This window comes from Ciconia boyciana, chromosome 11, assembly GCF_034638445.1.
Source record: "Ciconia boyciana chromosome 11, ASM3463844v1, whole genome shotgun sequence".
NCBI classification, from domain to species: Eukaryota; Metazoa; Chordata; class Aves; order Ciconiiformes; family Ciconiidae; genus Ciconia; species Ciconia boyciana.
The window spans coordinates 895,167-908,213 of record NC_132944.1 but is presented as its reverse complement, the minus strand read 5'-3'; the positions used below and the strand labels follow the sequence as shown (position 1 = coordinate 908,213).

The following is a 13,047-nucleotide window of genomic DNA, read 5'->3' as shown; positions in this document are numbered from 1 at the left end:
TTCCCAACTCGCATGTCCCAGCAGAAAGTGCCACAGGTGTGCTGGGGCAGTTGGTGAGGGCTGGTGGGAGCAATGCAGTGCGAGAGCAGGATGGCGCAAACGGCTGCGCGAGGTCGGAGCCAAACCAAAAGAAAAGCAAGGGCTGTAGCAAAATCTCTGAAAGTTAGTGGAGGTTTGAATTAATTGTTGCCTGCTTCCTCCTGTTGTGGTGTAGAAGAAGATATAAATCAGGCTTCCAAAGCTGACTTTTCCTAGAAGTGCAAATGTCCCTCAGGTTTTGGATCTGCTTTTACTAGTTTCTCCTTTTAAAAAAATAGCTTCATAAGTTCACTGGTGTTTGTTTGTTTGTTTGTTTTTAAATTAGTGGGATCTCTTGTTCATCTTCCCATTTGGTGGAAAAAATCTACTGCCTTTTGGGGCTTAGGTGATTAGCTTATTAGTTTTTAGTCCACAGCCCCCCGCTTTCCATTTTGTTTTGCAGTGTGTTTATTTTGACGGTTTGGTTTTGTTTGGGTTTTTTTTGGTGGGGTTTTTTGGTTGTTCATTTGTTTAATTGTTGGTCAGAAGAATTGATTAGGACAGGAGCTGGTGTGATGTATATTTGTGGTGAAAATTCTCAAGTCAAATGGGGGTAAACAAAGTGTGTAAAGACCTGAAATTCCAGCTTAATCTATAGATAGGTAGAGGTATGATTTAGGGATGTGTTTGGGAATATATTTGAGTGTAATTGCATAGATCTCTGTCCTCACTTTCTGACCATTTGCTGACGGTGCCATTTGGAGCACATCAGTCCAGGTTGTGGTTGAAAGCCAAACCTTTCCAAATGCTATAACTCAGTAGCAAGATTTACACACCTTGTTTTGACTTGTTAAAGCTGCTGCAGTGCTTAATATAGCAGCTGCAAGTGGGTGAAGTAGTTACCTTTATCCATTTGAGTACTGTGTAGAGGGACTTCGATATTTGGATGACTTGATATAAAGTAGAAACAAGGCTTTGCTGAGAAGGAAAAAGTAATCCCTTCACAAGGAATTTTGACCAAGACAAAAGGATGCCTGAATGACATTAAAACTGTATTTTAAGCATTTTGTCCTGGCCTATTTCAGAGGTACTTTTTGCCAACGAGGCCCCTGCGTAGGACTGCAGCATTGCCCATACAGCTGAGGTTTTAGACTTAGCTTAGAAATGCAGAATATGATCATGCTTCCTGATGGAGACCTACCTGCCATTGTATCAGCAACAACACGAGAGGTGAAACTTCTCAGAAGCTGCAAAACAATCATACTGTAGCAGAAATCTTAGTCTGAGATGTGCAGTGGAAGCTGAGTTAATAAATTCAAACTTGGAAACAATTTGGTAATGTGCTAGTCTCCAGTGTGGCCATTGATTTTACTGGACCCAATGCCATTGCTTCTGAAGATACGTATTTATTGTTGAATAGGAATATCTAGAAATATCAAATATCACAGCTTGATCCCAAAATGTCATTAAAATGATACAATCCAAGCATGACTCATAAGTGACAAATACAGAGTGGGGAAGAATAATGAAGAGTATGGAACAGGTATTCATTAATTTTTGGAAATGCAAAGCTATAGCAGAAGTGAAAGACTATTTTCAAGACTATTTTCTTTCCTACTTATTTACACTTACCACAGAAATGATACTGTGGGTAGTAGACCAAGTGGAATAATTTTTTTTTTTTGTAATTTAAAGTGCTGGGGGTTTTGTACTTGCAGGAAAAGATGCACAAACTTTTGGAAGTCTATGAGCGACTTGGTGGTGAAGAGGATATTGTTAACCCAGCCAATGAGCTCATTAAAGAAGGACACATTCAGAAACTATCAGCAAAGAACGGCACAGCGCAGGATAGGTATTTATTCCTGGTGAGTTTTTTCGTTGCTTTCTTATTTTCAGAGTTGCGCTGTGAAATGGTACATTTCCATCTTCCTAATCTCAAATACAAAAAGCATTCACCAACTGAGCCCAACTACTCCTTCCTCTGAGCAGCAGTTTTCTCTTGATGCTTTTTCCTTGAGGGTTTTCTTCCTTCTTCCATGCTTGTGCCTTTGCTGATGGCTTGTCAGGCCCAAAGGGGTCTTTCCCATCTCCCTCCTCAGAGGCTGCATTTTTGCGAAGCACCCGAGGAGGTGCGTTTCCAGCTGTACCACCGTACTGCGTAAGATCGCCAGCTCTCGCTGACACTGAGAGAATAGCTCTCATTTGCTTTCAAGACAGTCAAATTGGTACCAGCGAGAGAGGGAGAAGGGGGAAGTGACTGGCTGACATGTTTCTGTCTCTCCACTTCTTTCAAGTAATGATATGTGAGCCTAGCGTGCTCCTTACGTCTCTTCTTGAGAACTGCATCTTAGAGTAAAACACACCAGAGTCCTAAACTGTCAAAATGCAGGCTCTATCCAGCATGTAATCCCTTAACTTAAAGTCTTCCCTTGTTACAGTTTAACAGCATGGTGCTATACTGTGTGCCAAAACTGAGGCTGATAGGCCAGAAGTTCAGTGTTCGAGAGAAGATGGACATTGCAGGACTGCAGGTTTGCATCTCTTCTTTTCCCTCGTTTTAATGTTTCCCCACTCGATAGCATCAGATCCCCTCTGAATCCAAAAATATAACAATACATGTATGTAGAAATATAATAAAACTCTAAAATCCAGCTTTGCATCTCTCTTTTTTAGAATTATTATGAGGTAATCATCCAAAGGTGGGTAAGAAAAGGGTGACTCTGTACATGCTTTGGTTGGAAGTCTTCCCTTGTCACCTAGCTGACACAGGAGCCACGTTTTCCCCCTGCTGCTGTAGGGGACTGGTTGGTGATACAGATTCAGAAGTTTTGTAGCAAGACGAGTAATTATGGAACCAATCCTTTGTTTTTTCTACCTCTGTACTGTATTCTGAATCATCCTTTCAACTAAGTATTTCAAAGAATGAGTATATTTGTAAGTCATTAAAAATGATTGAAAGACAATGGAGACTAGTAAGAAGCTGACGTGTTCTTTTTACAGGTCCAAGAAATTGCCAAGCAAAATGTGGCTCATACATTTTCAATAACAGGAAAAAAGAGATTGCTGGAACTACAGGCCAGGTATGGTGCTTGTTCTGTCTTTTGAGGTTTGTGAATATTTATGTAGAAATTCATCATCTAGGGGATATGGCTGTGCTAGTATGACATAGCTTTAAACTGGGAGATGAGCATCAGAGATGCATAACTTATATATGCAAGAGAATATGTTGGTCCTAAGTCAGAGTGTGTTAAAGTGCTATGTTGATTTGCTTTATTGAATGCTTACGGTGTTTATAGTAGTGCTTGTAGGTTCTGCTGTATTAATAATTCAAACATTTTTGGCATTTGTCTGGTAATAATTGAGGTCACTAATTATTAATAATGTTTATAAAATACTGGACAGCAAAACTAAAATTTGATGGATATAAAGCTGTGAAGATGTGAATTGAATTTACTGAAAATATCGGAAGTAGAATTATGATGTTTTCTGTGTGTTTCTTTTGTTTTAACAGGACAGAAGAGGAGAAGAGGGAATGGATTCAGGTTAATACAAAACCATTATGATATGGGTGGAAATCACCATGCAGTCAGCACCTTCTGTTTTTAAAATTATCTTTTTGGGATTCTGAATGAATGCGGCTGTGCGAGGAAGCTGGGTAGTCCAGTCTGGTGAAGCTCCTTATGGAGGAATGTGGAGCCGCAGTCAGGGTCCCACAGCTGACCCGCTGTCTCCAGGCAGTGCACGGGGGCTGCGAATGGGTTCCCATTCCTGCAGTCCTCAAGCCCAGCGAGAGAAGAGATTAGCCTTGTATATTCTTGCAGTCTGACTTGTAGAGACACTGTCTGATAGCAGTTTTAGTTTTTAACTTAAACAGTAGTGAGTTAACAACACCACTCATAGTTATTAAGGTTTTTAAGTTTCCATTTCATTTATGCAAGTGTAAGGGTTTTTCACTAAAATGATAATCCTAACAATCTTCCTATGAGAGAATTTTTCCAAGGCTCCTTTTGTCATGCTTCTTGTCTTTGCTGGAATTTTTGTCTCAGGTCATTCAAGCAACAATTGAAAAGCACAAACAGAACAGTGAGACATTTAGAGCTTTCAATAGCTCTTTTTCTCAAGAGGAGGAACATCTTCCTGATTCCTCAGTAAGTATGAGTGCTTAATTCTCCTCCTTTGCTATAAGTTTTACCAACAGCTAGTCTAGACTTACACAGCTAACTTTAAAATAGTGTGGTCTTGTTCATGGCTTTTATATTACATTACGATACAGTCACCTCCATTGCTCTGGCTCTCAAATGCATATCAGTCATAGTTACTCAGCCATGCAGGTATGGAATAAATTACCCAGGGTAATTCAGTGCAAGAGACCTATCAGTCATGTTTTCCAGACTAGTGGCTCATTTAGCATAACAGGTGTAATTCTTCAATGTTACGAGTGGTTGGCTGTCTGGAATGATGTTTGTGTGCCTGGGAGATTTTGTTCATTACCTTTCCCCATCTCCTCAGAGACGCGTTTTGCGATTCTTTCTTTTTTCTTATTTTATTATTATTTTAAAAGTTTTAAAGAGGCAAAAGGACATTGATGCATTTTAAAAGGATCTTAAAAATACTGTCTTATAATAAATATATTTCAGAAAGAATACTCTTCCACTAAATAGGCAAAATAGTCTTGAAATTTTATTCTGTTTCTCTACAACTGTCATGTATTACTCTATGCTGTGTTTGCTAGGAATTTTGTTTTGGAAGTATTCATGTGAGGATGATAATAATGTCTCTTCATTCAACTCGAAAATGATGGTGATAACCTTAGCCACAGTCATTTGCTACAAGCTGAAGAGGAGAGGGCCTGGGAGAGGGAAATTTTTAGGAATTTCATGCAGAGCTGCCTGTGTGTTGATTATGTTGGTGGTCAAACATGGTAGATCTTGGAGCACAGGGAGAGAAGGTCCATCTGCAGAGATTAAACTTGGGGATCTTTTTATCTTCCTCCTCCCCTGCCCTCCTAAACTTTTTTTTGGTTTGGTTTGGGTTTTTTTGTTTTTTCTGTTGTTGGTACCTAACCATTTTTGAAACCTCTCCTTTCCCAGATCTGATTCAGTGACTCAATAATGCTGGATTTTTATCTGCCTGATTTCCCAGGGGGCTCAGGAGCGATGTTAGATACTCCTTTCATCCCAGCATTAATCAGACTGGCAGCAGAGATCTTCACAAACCTCCGCAGAGTCTAGGATCCTGTTGCTGATAGCAGCCAGCAATGAGCCATTTTCAGAATATGGCATAGCTTACTGATCATGAACTATTCATCAGCTAAAAATAGTCAGAAAAAATTGGAAAATAATCAATTCATGCCTATATTTTTAAGTTAACTCATGGCTGCCTTCAGAACCAGCATACTCTGATGGAAAAAAATCTTTTGCTAATAAGCAAACTAATAAGCAAACTTCTTTCTATCCAATTAAGACATAGTGTCTGTTCAACTTCATTATTATTATTATCTTGCTTTGCAAATTCCATTTTATTTTGCTTCTGTGTTAATGGTGTAGCCACATGTTTATACTCTACTGGTTCATAAAAGTCAAGCAGGGCAGAAGCCTGTTTTATCTCCTGGCTGTGATATTAATGCAGTATGCACCTTAATTTCTTTTACGCCAGAATGCTAACCTGCATTTTTAGGAGATTAGCTTATCTAGATAATCAGCTTTGAAAACTGATGTCACGGCTAAATGTGGCAGAAATTGCTGTCAGAAAGAGCTGAAGGTAGTTCTGTAAGGAAAACTGGACAAATACTGGGAGTGTTCTTAGTTGCAATACGTGGCTGTAGGCAGCATCCACCATATATATCTCATCATCTTTATGGAATATTGGGCAGCGTGCTTTAGAGGAAAAAATTACAATAACCTTCCTTTTTTGCTCTCATGAGTCAAGAAATAGGTATGTACTCATGGATTCCGGGCTGGATCTGAACAGCTACTAGAAATTGGACTCTGGTTCTAATAAGCCTGAAGAAAAATAGCCAAATTGCTTTTTCCCATCCTTGGCCATACATTTGATATGTTACAGTGCTTATGATTGATTTCAGTTGCATGACCAGTGCATGACTTTGCACGCAATTCTTACCATGCTTTTGTTTCCCCTGCTGATTTACAAGCTCGTACAAGCACTAAGGGTTGATCTGCAGCCTGTAATTTGCCTACAGAAGACTTGCGGTTTCTTGGAGGTGCAGAGAATCTGACATTTGACCTGATTCTTAAGATTATGCCTGTGCAATAATCTACAGCAATTACTAAACTCCCACCTGTCCGGAGGTGAATATTCAGAGTTATTGCCAGTCAGTCCTCTGCAGGGTGACAGTAGCAGCGGTCTTTTAAAGGAGTCTTTTCAGAAAACGCCAGGGTCCCTTTGTGGCTTAGTTCCTTCAGAAAGAGGACGCTCGTTTCCCTGTTTTCCGTTTTCATCTGCAGCATTTCAAGGCTATGTGAAGGGTTTTTTTAAAGCCATCTAAAAATGTTCCCAAGGAAGAGGACCTCTTTTACCACTGCTTGATCTCAGAAGAGTTGGAGGCTCATGGTATGGGGGAAGGACCCGGTTTGTGAATTATTAGAAGGCTAGCAAGGAAAAGTCCTGCAGAGAGCTGAGCTCTGTGGAAGTGGCATCCCTAAGATTTGAAAGTTGGGAATGCTTCTGTTAGTTAAATCATTATTTTTAGATCCTGTTAAGTCATCATTATTTCCCACCCCTATTTCTGTTCCTCCCCCTAGCTCTGGGGTAGTTTTGACAAGCGTGAGTAACTCTTTTCCTCCATACCAAACCTTACCCACTTTGAGTGGTAATGGTAACAATGGTAACATGTAAACTAGCAAACTCCCTGTAAATTAATGACAGATGAGGTGGTTTTCCTTTTAGCATGTAGCCTATGGTTTTGGTGTACATAAGCTTGTTATTTGCCCTGATGCCAGTTTTCATTTATTAAGAGATTAAGAGATATATTGCAATTAAGAAAAAACTTAACTGAGTACTCTTTGAATGGAGTAAATATTCTTCCTCCTCAGAATCCACTGACTACACAGAGGACTTGCTCATTTGGCTTGCAGGGCTCAGGAGTGGTGTAATTCAAAACCTGCTGGTTTGCTTTCTGCAGTGCTTATGGGGGGTAGGCACACGCTGCAGCGAAAAGCAGGCTTGGCGATGCAGTGCCGTCTGTAAAGTCACCCACTTCATAGTCAACCAGTGTTTGAGGGAGGCTGAGTACGTGTGCAATTAAAGCGTATTCGCAAGCAAATAGTTGAGGGGCTAAAAGCAAATGATGCCGTGTTTTCTTTTTCAATGTTTAATATATTTTTAGGAAGAATGTCCATGTAGAAATTGTTCTGTGTCATTCTGTTTCTCTCAGATAGCAAGCACCAGCTCGGTGGAATCGATGCCAGGAGCAGATGGTGGTGGTGCATTTGGAGGGGTAAGTAATTTGAAGCTAATACTTTCGGTAGAGCAAGTTGCGGGGGGTATGTTTCTTTTGTAGCAGGGAAAAAAATCAGAGATGCTTCAGTGTATCTGTTTATATTCTGCTATCTGTTGCTGCAGCTGTGCTGTCCTTAACTTCTTGGCTGTGACACCCACAGCTACTTGCAGAGTTTGCACCATCGCTGAATTTAAATCCTCCTGTGCCAGATATATGCTGCACATGTGTGTGAACGTAGTTAGACGGGGAACCTAGCTGGAGGGAAGTTGATTGCTACATTTGTGGCCTTGGGGATGTTGTTTGGGGGGGGGGGGGTTGTTTTTAAATTCTGATAGGAAGCTACACTTGAATGCTTGGGGGGAGTTGGGCAAGGAGAGACAAAGAAACCTGGCTGGCTAAATACTGTCATATTGTGTAACTCAAGATTTCATCTCCAGAACCAAATTTTGATTAATACTTCTTTCATAGTGTGCTTTTCATGGTTCTGCCAATACAGAGGAGGAGATGATAGTACTTTCGTACATCTGTGGCCTGTAAGTGACTGGCTGCTGCAAAAGCAAAATACACTTTTAAAGATATTTTTCATTTTGCTTGTACAACGTCTGTGACTGCTGCGGAGTCAAACCAGAGGTTTTGAGTCCTTAATAAGGCCTATTTTTTAGCATTCTTATCTCTCCCTTCTGAAATGTCTTGTGAGAATAACGGATTTTCAGGAAGTGCCTTAGGGTCAGCTGAGTTTACTGAAAAAGCCCCAACAAGAAGAAACAACAACAACAACCAAAAAAACCCCCCTATCTGCTGAGACATACTATAGAATATTACGTATGAGCACGACCTGTTTAATAACAAAAGAGCCACTTAGCAGGCTCTTCCAGACCTCTGGCCAAGCTTGTACGTACTGGTAGCGTTTACAGACTATCAATGAAAAAATGTTAAATGAGCCAGCAACCTGACCTATACAAACAAGAGCTTATTAAAAATAAGTGTTTGCAATTAGTGTACTCCTTGCTATTTATTGTTTGTTCACACTTCACATTTACCCTAAGCCGTTTTTTATTTATTTGTAGTCAGTTTTGCGATTAGTGGCCCTGTTCCTTGAGTTACAGATGCTATAGTGAGCATGAATGAAAAAAGATGCTTTATATAGTATGTAAAAACAAACACAGAAAAATTTCTGTTGGTCTTAAGTTTCTTAGGGAAATGTAAATTTTAGTTCTAATTAAAAAAAAATTAGATCTTTTTAATTGATTATAACTAGTTGTGTCAGTGATTTGCATACTATATCTTGACACATTAAGTAATTTTCCTTAAGTTGTATATTTAAAGAAAAACTTAATTCCTGAGATAGAAATAAAAATGGAGTCGATCAAAAACACAAAGCTAAAAATATCCAAAATTGTGTATTATTGATTCTGGGATCTCATTCTGCTGTATTGTAGCAAATGGATAACATCAGCGTGAGCAATGAATTCAGATATTAGTTGCAACTTTAGAAAATATTAATTTTTAATGATGACATCCCTTTAGAAACATCTCAGTGAGTGCAAGAGCAAGTACATTCTGTGCTTAACAGCTTACACATGCAAACCACTTGGTGGTAGTGGTGGTCAGCAAACTAGTATCTTCTTTGGGTGCTTCTGCTGCGTCTCCTGAAGAGTCTGCTGGGGTTTTCTTCTGTGTTGCACCTTAGCATAGCCAGATGGTGAAAACCCACTGCAGGAAGTACAATCTGCTTGCTGTACAGCATTGTGGTAACTCTTTGCTGCACTGCACTGCTAGCATAGCTTATGCTCAACCTTCTGCGTGCACGAGGAAAGTACAAGCCAGTGGAAGATGGTCTTGCAAGTAACCTTGCATGTATGACATTGGTATATAGACAAACAAACTAAACAATTCTGCTGCATTACAAAGTACAAAATATACTATATAATTTAAACTAATTTCTCACATAGATTCAGTGTTTCATGAAGCACCTGCTGATGTTCCACCCCATTGCGGGTGTCTCCAAATACGTAATTTCTAAATGGAAAATATGCAGCTGTATAAGCATAATGAGAAGAAAAAGATTTGAAACCCCTTTGTTGCTCATGCGTCTGCCCGTACAAGAGTCTCATCAGACTGTGTATATATTGCGTGTACAGCATTGAGGCTTAATGTCTACCTACTGGCCCAGATGGAATGAAATATATAGCAAGTAACAAATAACAGAACCACAGTCTCCTGAGCCCATTGGTTTTCTTGCTGTTCCTACCAGCTCTTCGGTGTTTCTTCCCTGCTTTTCAGAAGCAAATGGAGGCTCCAACGGTTCACTAATGGTGTGATGTCTACTTTCCTAAGTAGGCCAGCCACAGGCCTCCACCTTGCAGTCACTTAACTCTAGGCATGAGTTCTACCTCTCACTGGGGTATACACTCTTTTTCCACCAAAATTTTAAAGTTGGAGGAAACTGTCAAGATTTAGAGAGTTAAATGCAGCATAGAGTAAAAGCAAATTAGTGGTCAAAACAGCCCAGTCTGAAAGAAGTTATTATAGATCCTGAACAGATCTGAACAGATTTTATGCAAGTGTTTTTTCCTGTAAGACTCACCAGCTTCAAAACGGAGCTGGGTGCACCAAGAAAGATGAGAAATATGACAATTATTCAAGTGCATTAGTATCAACATATTCCAGTTGAAGCTAGGGCAGCTTTGTATTAGCTCCCCTCTTGACATATATCAACAGTAAATAACATAGCTTGTGTAATAAAGGACACAGTTGCAAAGTGACTGTTAAGTTTACCTTTGATGAACAAGGTTTGTGAATCACAATGCATGTCCTTGTTTTCTACAGAAACCTCTCTGTTCAGATGGGGTATAGTGAAGAGTACGTGGCAAGGTCAACTTCCTGAGCCGTCTCTGGGTGGGATGGGGGGACTGCCCATGCAGCAAGGTCTCATGGTTTTCACAGGGATGGAAAGCAAAGGGCTTCTTAATTCTTTCCCAGTGTCAGCAGTTAAATGACATAATATTGAATAAGTCTTTCTTCTATAATCGCTCATTGGAATTTGCCAAGTCATAAAGAAAATACATTTTCATTTTTATTATCTTTTCTACAGCTGCAATAGCAATGTTTCAAACTCTTGTGTCCTCACTGTATTCTCATAATGTTGAGAAATATTGTGAAACATTGCTGGTATTCATCAAACACTTAAAAACCTCTTTATACAGGGCCTTTTTTAATTAGTGAAGTTACTATTAAATGCTTGTTGTATGCTACAGCACAAGTCAAAATATAATGGTCTAAAATAAATATAACGGTCTAAAATAAAAGCTCATGCATAACTGTCATAACAAATCCTGCCCAATATAATACCCTTTCTGCTTTCTTTCCTTTGTCAAATATATGGGTCATGTATTTCTGAAAGTGAACACTGTCCAGACTGTTTCAGATTGAGGAGGAAGTCAAATATGAGATCCATTAGAGGAAGTGTTCAACTTGAGTCTTATCTGTGTTATAGAAACATGCATGTGAGTGATGATGGATATTCCTGTTGAAGTACAAATCAAATTAACCAATTTCCACATGAAGCAGTCCATTCAATTTGTGTTAGAGGAACTTCAGCATTTTTCCTGTGCAGGCACGTGTAGGTATTGATTGAAAGCCAAAAACTGGTTTTGTTTAGCATTCATCAAGATTATCGTCCAGTCACAGCTCACAAGGCTAAATGGTACCTTCATTTATGCTCTTGCTGTTCCAGTAACACTAGTGAAATTGTCGTTAGCATAAGAACTAAAAGGCTTGTTATGCTATATGCAAATTTTAACTATTAAGAAGAGAAAAAATAAGGTTGACCAGGGACGAAATGCTCTGATCTAACAACTTAAGGGGAATCCATCCCTAGGCAGTGGAAGGAAAATCAGTCTTCTAAAAAATTAAATAGCATTAGCATCAAAATCAAGAGTGAGAAATGGCTGACTTCAGCCAATATATGTGATACAAATAAAGAAGTTACTCTGTAGATTGCTGCTGATCAGTAAAAGCTTTTTGAATCACCTTAATTGTACGCCTTACTTGGAGGGGTCTAATAGAGTCTCAAAGGAACGTTGGGGTTTTTTTTGCCAATGATTTTTTGCCAAATCATTTTGCCAATGATTCATCTAAGGCATTGTTCGGTTGTTGTAATTCAATGTCGTACTGGTTACATCTGGTTCTTCACAAGAAAAGTGAAATACTGCACTCCGCTTATGTCTGTGGGAGGACTTGGATTTGCAGGCATTCTGTTTTGCTGAGCAATTAATATGTATGTATATGGGGGTATAGTGATTTTCCCAAATGAACAAATCCTTATGACTGTGCTTCACCAAGCTGAATTGCAAAAACATCCTGTGTGCTTGTATACAAGTTTGAAATATTGCTGTTGCAGCTATAGAAAAGGTAATAAAAATGAAAAGATCCAATCCAATTACAAGTAATTAGTTGTGGTTTTGTTGTGTAATGCCATTACACAGGGTGGTTTCAATAGCTCTGCTGAAAGACAGTGTGCTTTCCTATGTAACTGGGAATGGCAGGGCAGAGACTCAAGGAGGCTGAAAGATGGGAGAGTGGTGTCAGCGTATAAAATTTGATTTTTTTTTTTTTTTTTTAATTGGCCTGAAAACCTGTATTAGTGACTTCTGCAAGTTAGTTGTAACCACTAAGGTGAGACCTTAGGGCAAATGGTAGAATTTCCCTAGTGCTGGTGACGCCTACCTGGTGATCCATGGGCAGCCTCTGCTAATTGTGATTGCTGCTGCCTTTCCTCCTGCCCCCACATGCCCACATCCTTGTGTTAAATAAAGTCTTTGAAGAAGGGGAAATTTGTTGAGCCAATTGTTCTCTCTCAAGTGGACTTAAGTTGTGACTTAGTATGCACGAAGTTTAAAGGGAAGGGGGGATTGTCAAGGAGTCCGGAATCTGTGTAACCTACAATGGGCCTGATCTTCGCCTGATTGATTTTCAGAAAAAATGTGAAATCCTCTGCTCTTTTGATTTAGAGGAAATGTTTCTTCTCCCAGTAGTTTGTTAAATGATAGTGTCAAGCAAACGAAAATGAAGAGAGTTATCAAACCTCTTCTCATGAAAGAACTGTGCTGGAGGAACATGATGCAGCCACCTCCTTTGGGCTGGGATCTCCATGCAGATGCTGCCTGGCTGGGGGTGCCCCAGGCTTACCCTCAGGGAGCTGCTGTTCCCTTGCATGTAGCCATCCTGACTGGGAAGGAGGAATAGTATTTATTTCTTTAAAAAAGAAAACAAACCAGGGGGTCTACCTGAAGTTCTGTGTGAAGCTGTATTTTTATGAACTGCACATTGTCAGGTTAATGCTCTTCAGTTTATCAGAAAATTGTACAATTGGGTTTAATTATACCGAGTGACTTTATGTACCAGCTTAGGTGCTTAGCTTAAGAGGCTAAACTTGCTTGGCTATCTAGACAGCTGATAGAAAGTGTCTTCTGCCAAGAGCAGTTGATAGCAGGTCCCTGGTGTAGGTGTCCCTGTCTTCCTGAGGAGCTTTATGTTTCATCATGGGCTGGGAGGGAGCCTAAGGAAAC

At 39.7% G+C, this 13,047-nt stretch overlaps 1 protein-coding gene across 4 annotated transcripts in view; it reads left to right on the top strand.

Annotated features, from left to right (window-relative positions):
- Positions 1-13,047, top strand: part of FGD3 (FYVE, RhoGEF and PH domain containing 3) — a 113,065-nt gene that overhangs the window by 86,398 nt on the left and 13,620 nt on the right. For all 4 annotated transcript variants that reach the window (XM_072876037.1, XM_072876035.1, XM_072876038.1 and 1 more), the window contains 6 exons: positions 1,737-1,883; positions 2,457-2,549; positions 3,019-3,098; positions 3,530-3,560; positions 4,065-4,166; positions 7,412-7,474. In XM_072876037.1, coding sequence (XP_072732138.1) covers positions 1,737-1,883; positions 2,457-2,549; positions 3,019-3,098; positions 3,530-3,560; positions 4,065-4,166; positions 7,412-7,474 — 516 coding nt within the window. The remainder of the gene's footprint in view (positions 1-1,736; positions 1,884-2,456; positions 2,550-3,018; positions 3,099-3,529; positions 3,561-4,064; positions 4,167-7,411; positions 7,475-13,047) is intronic.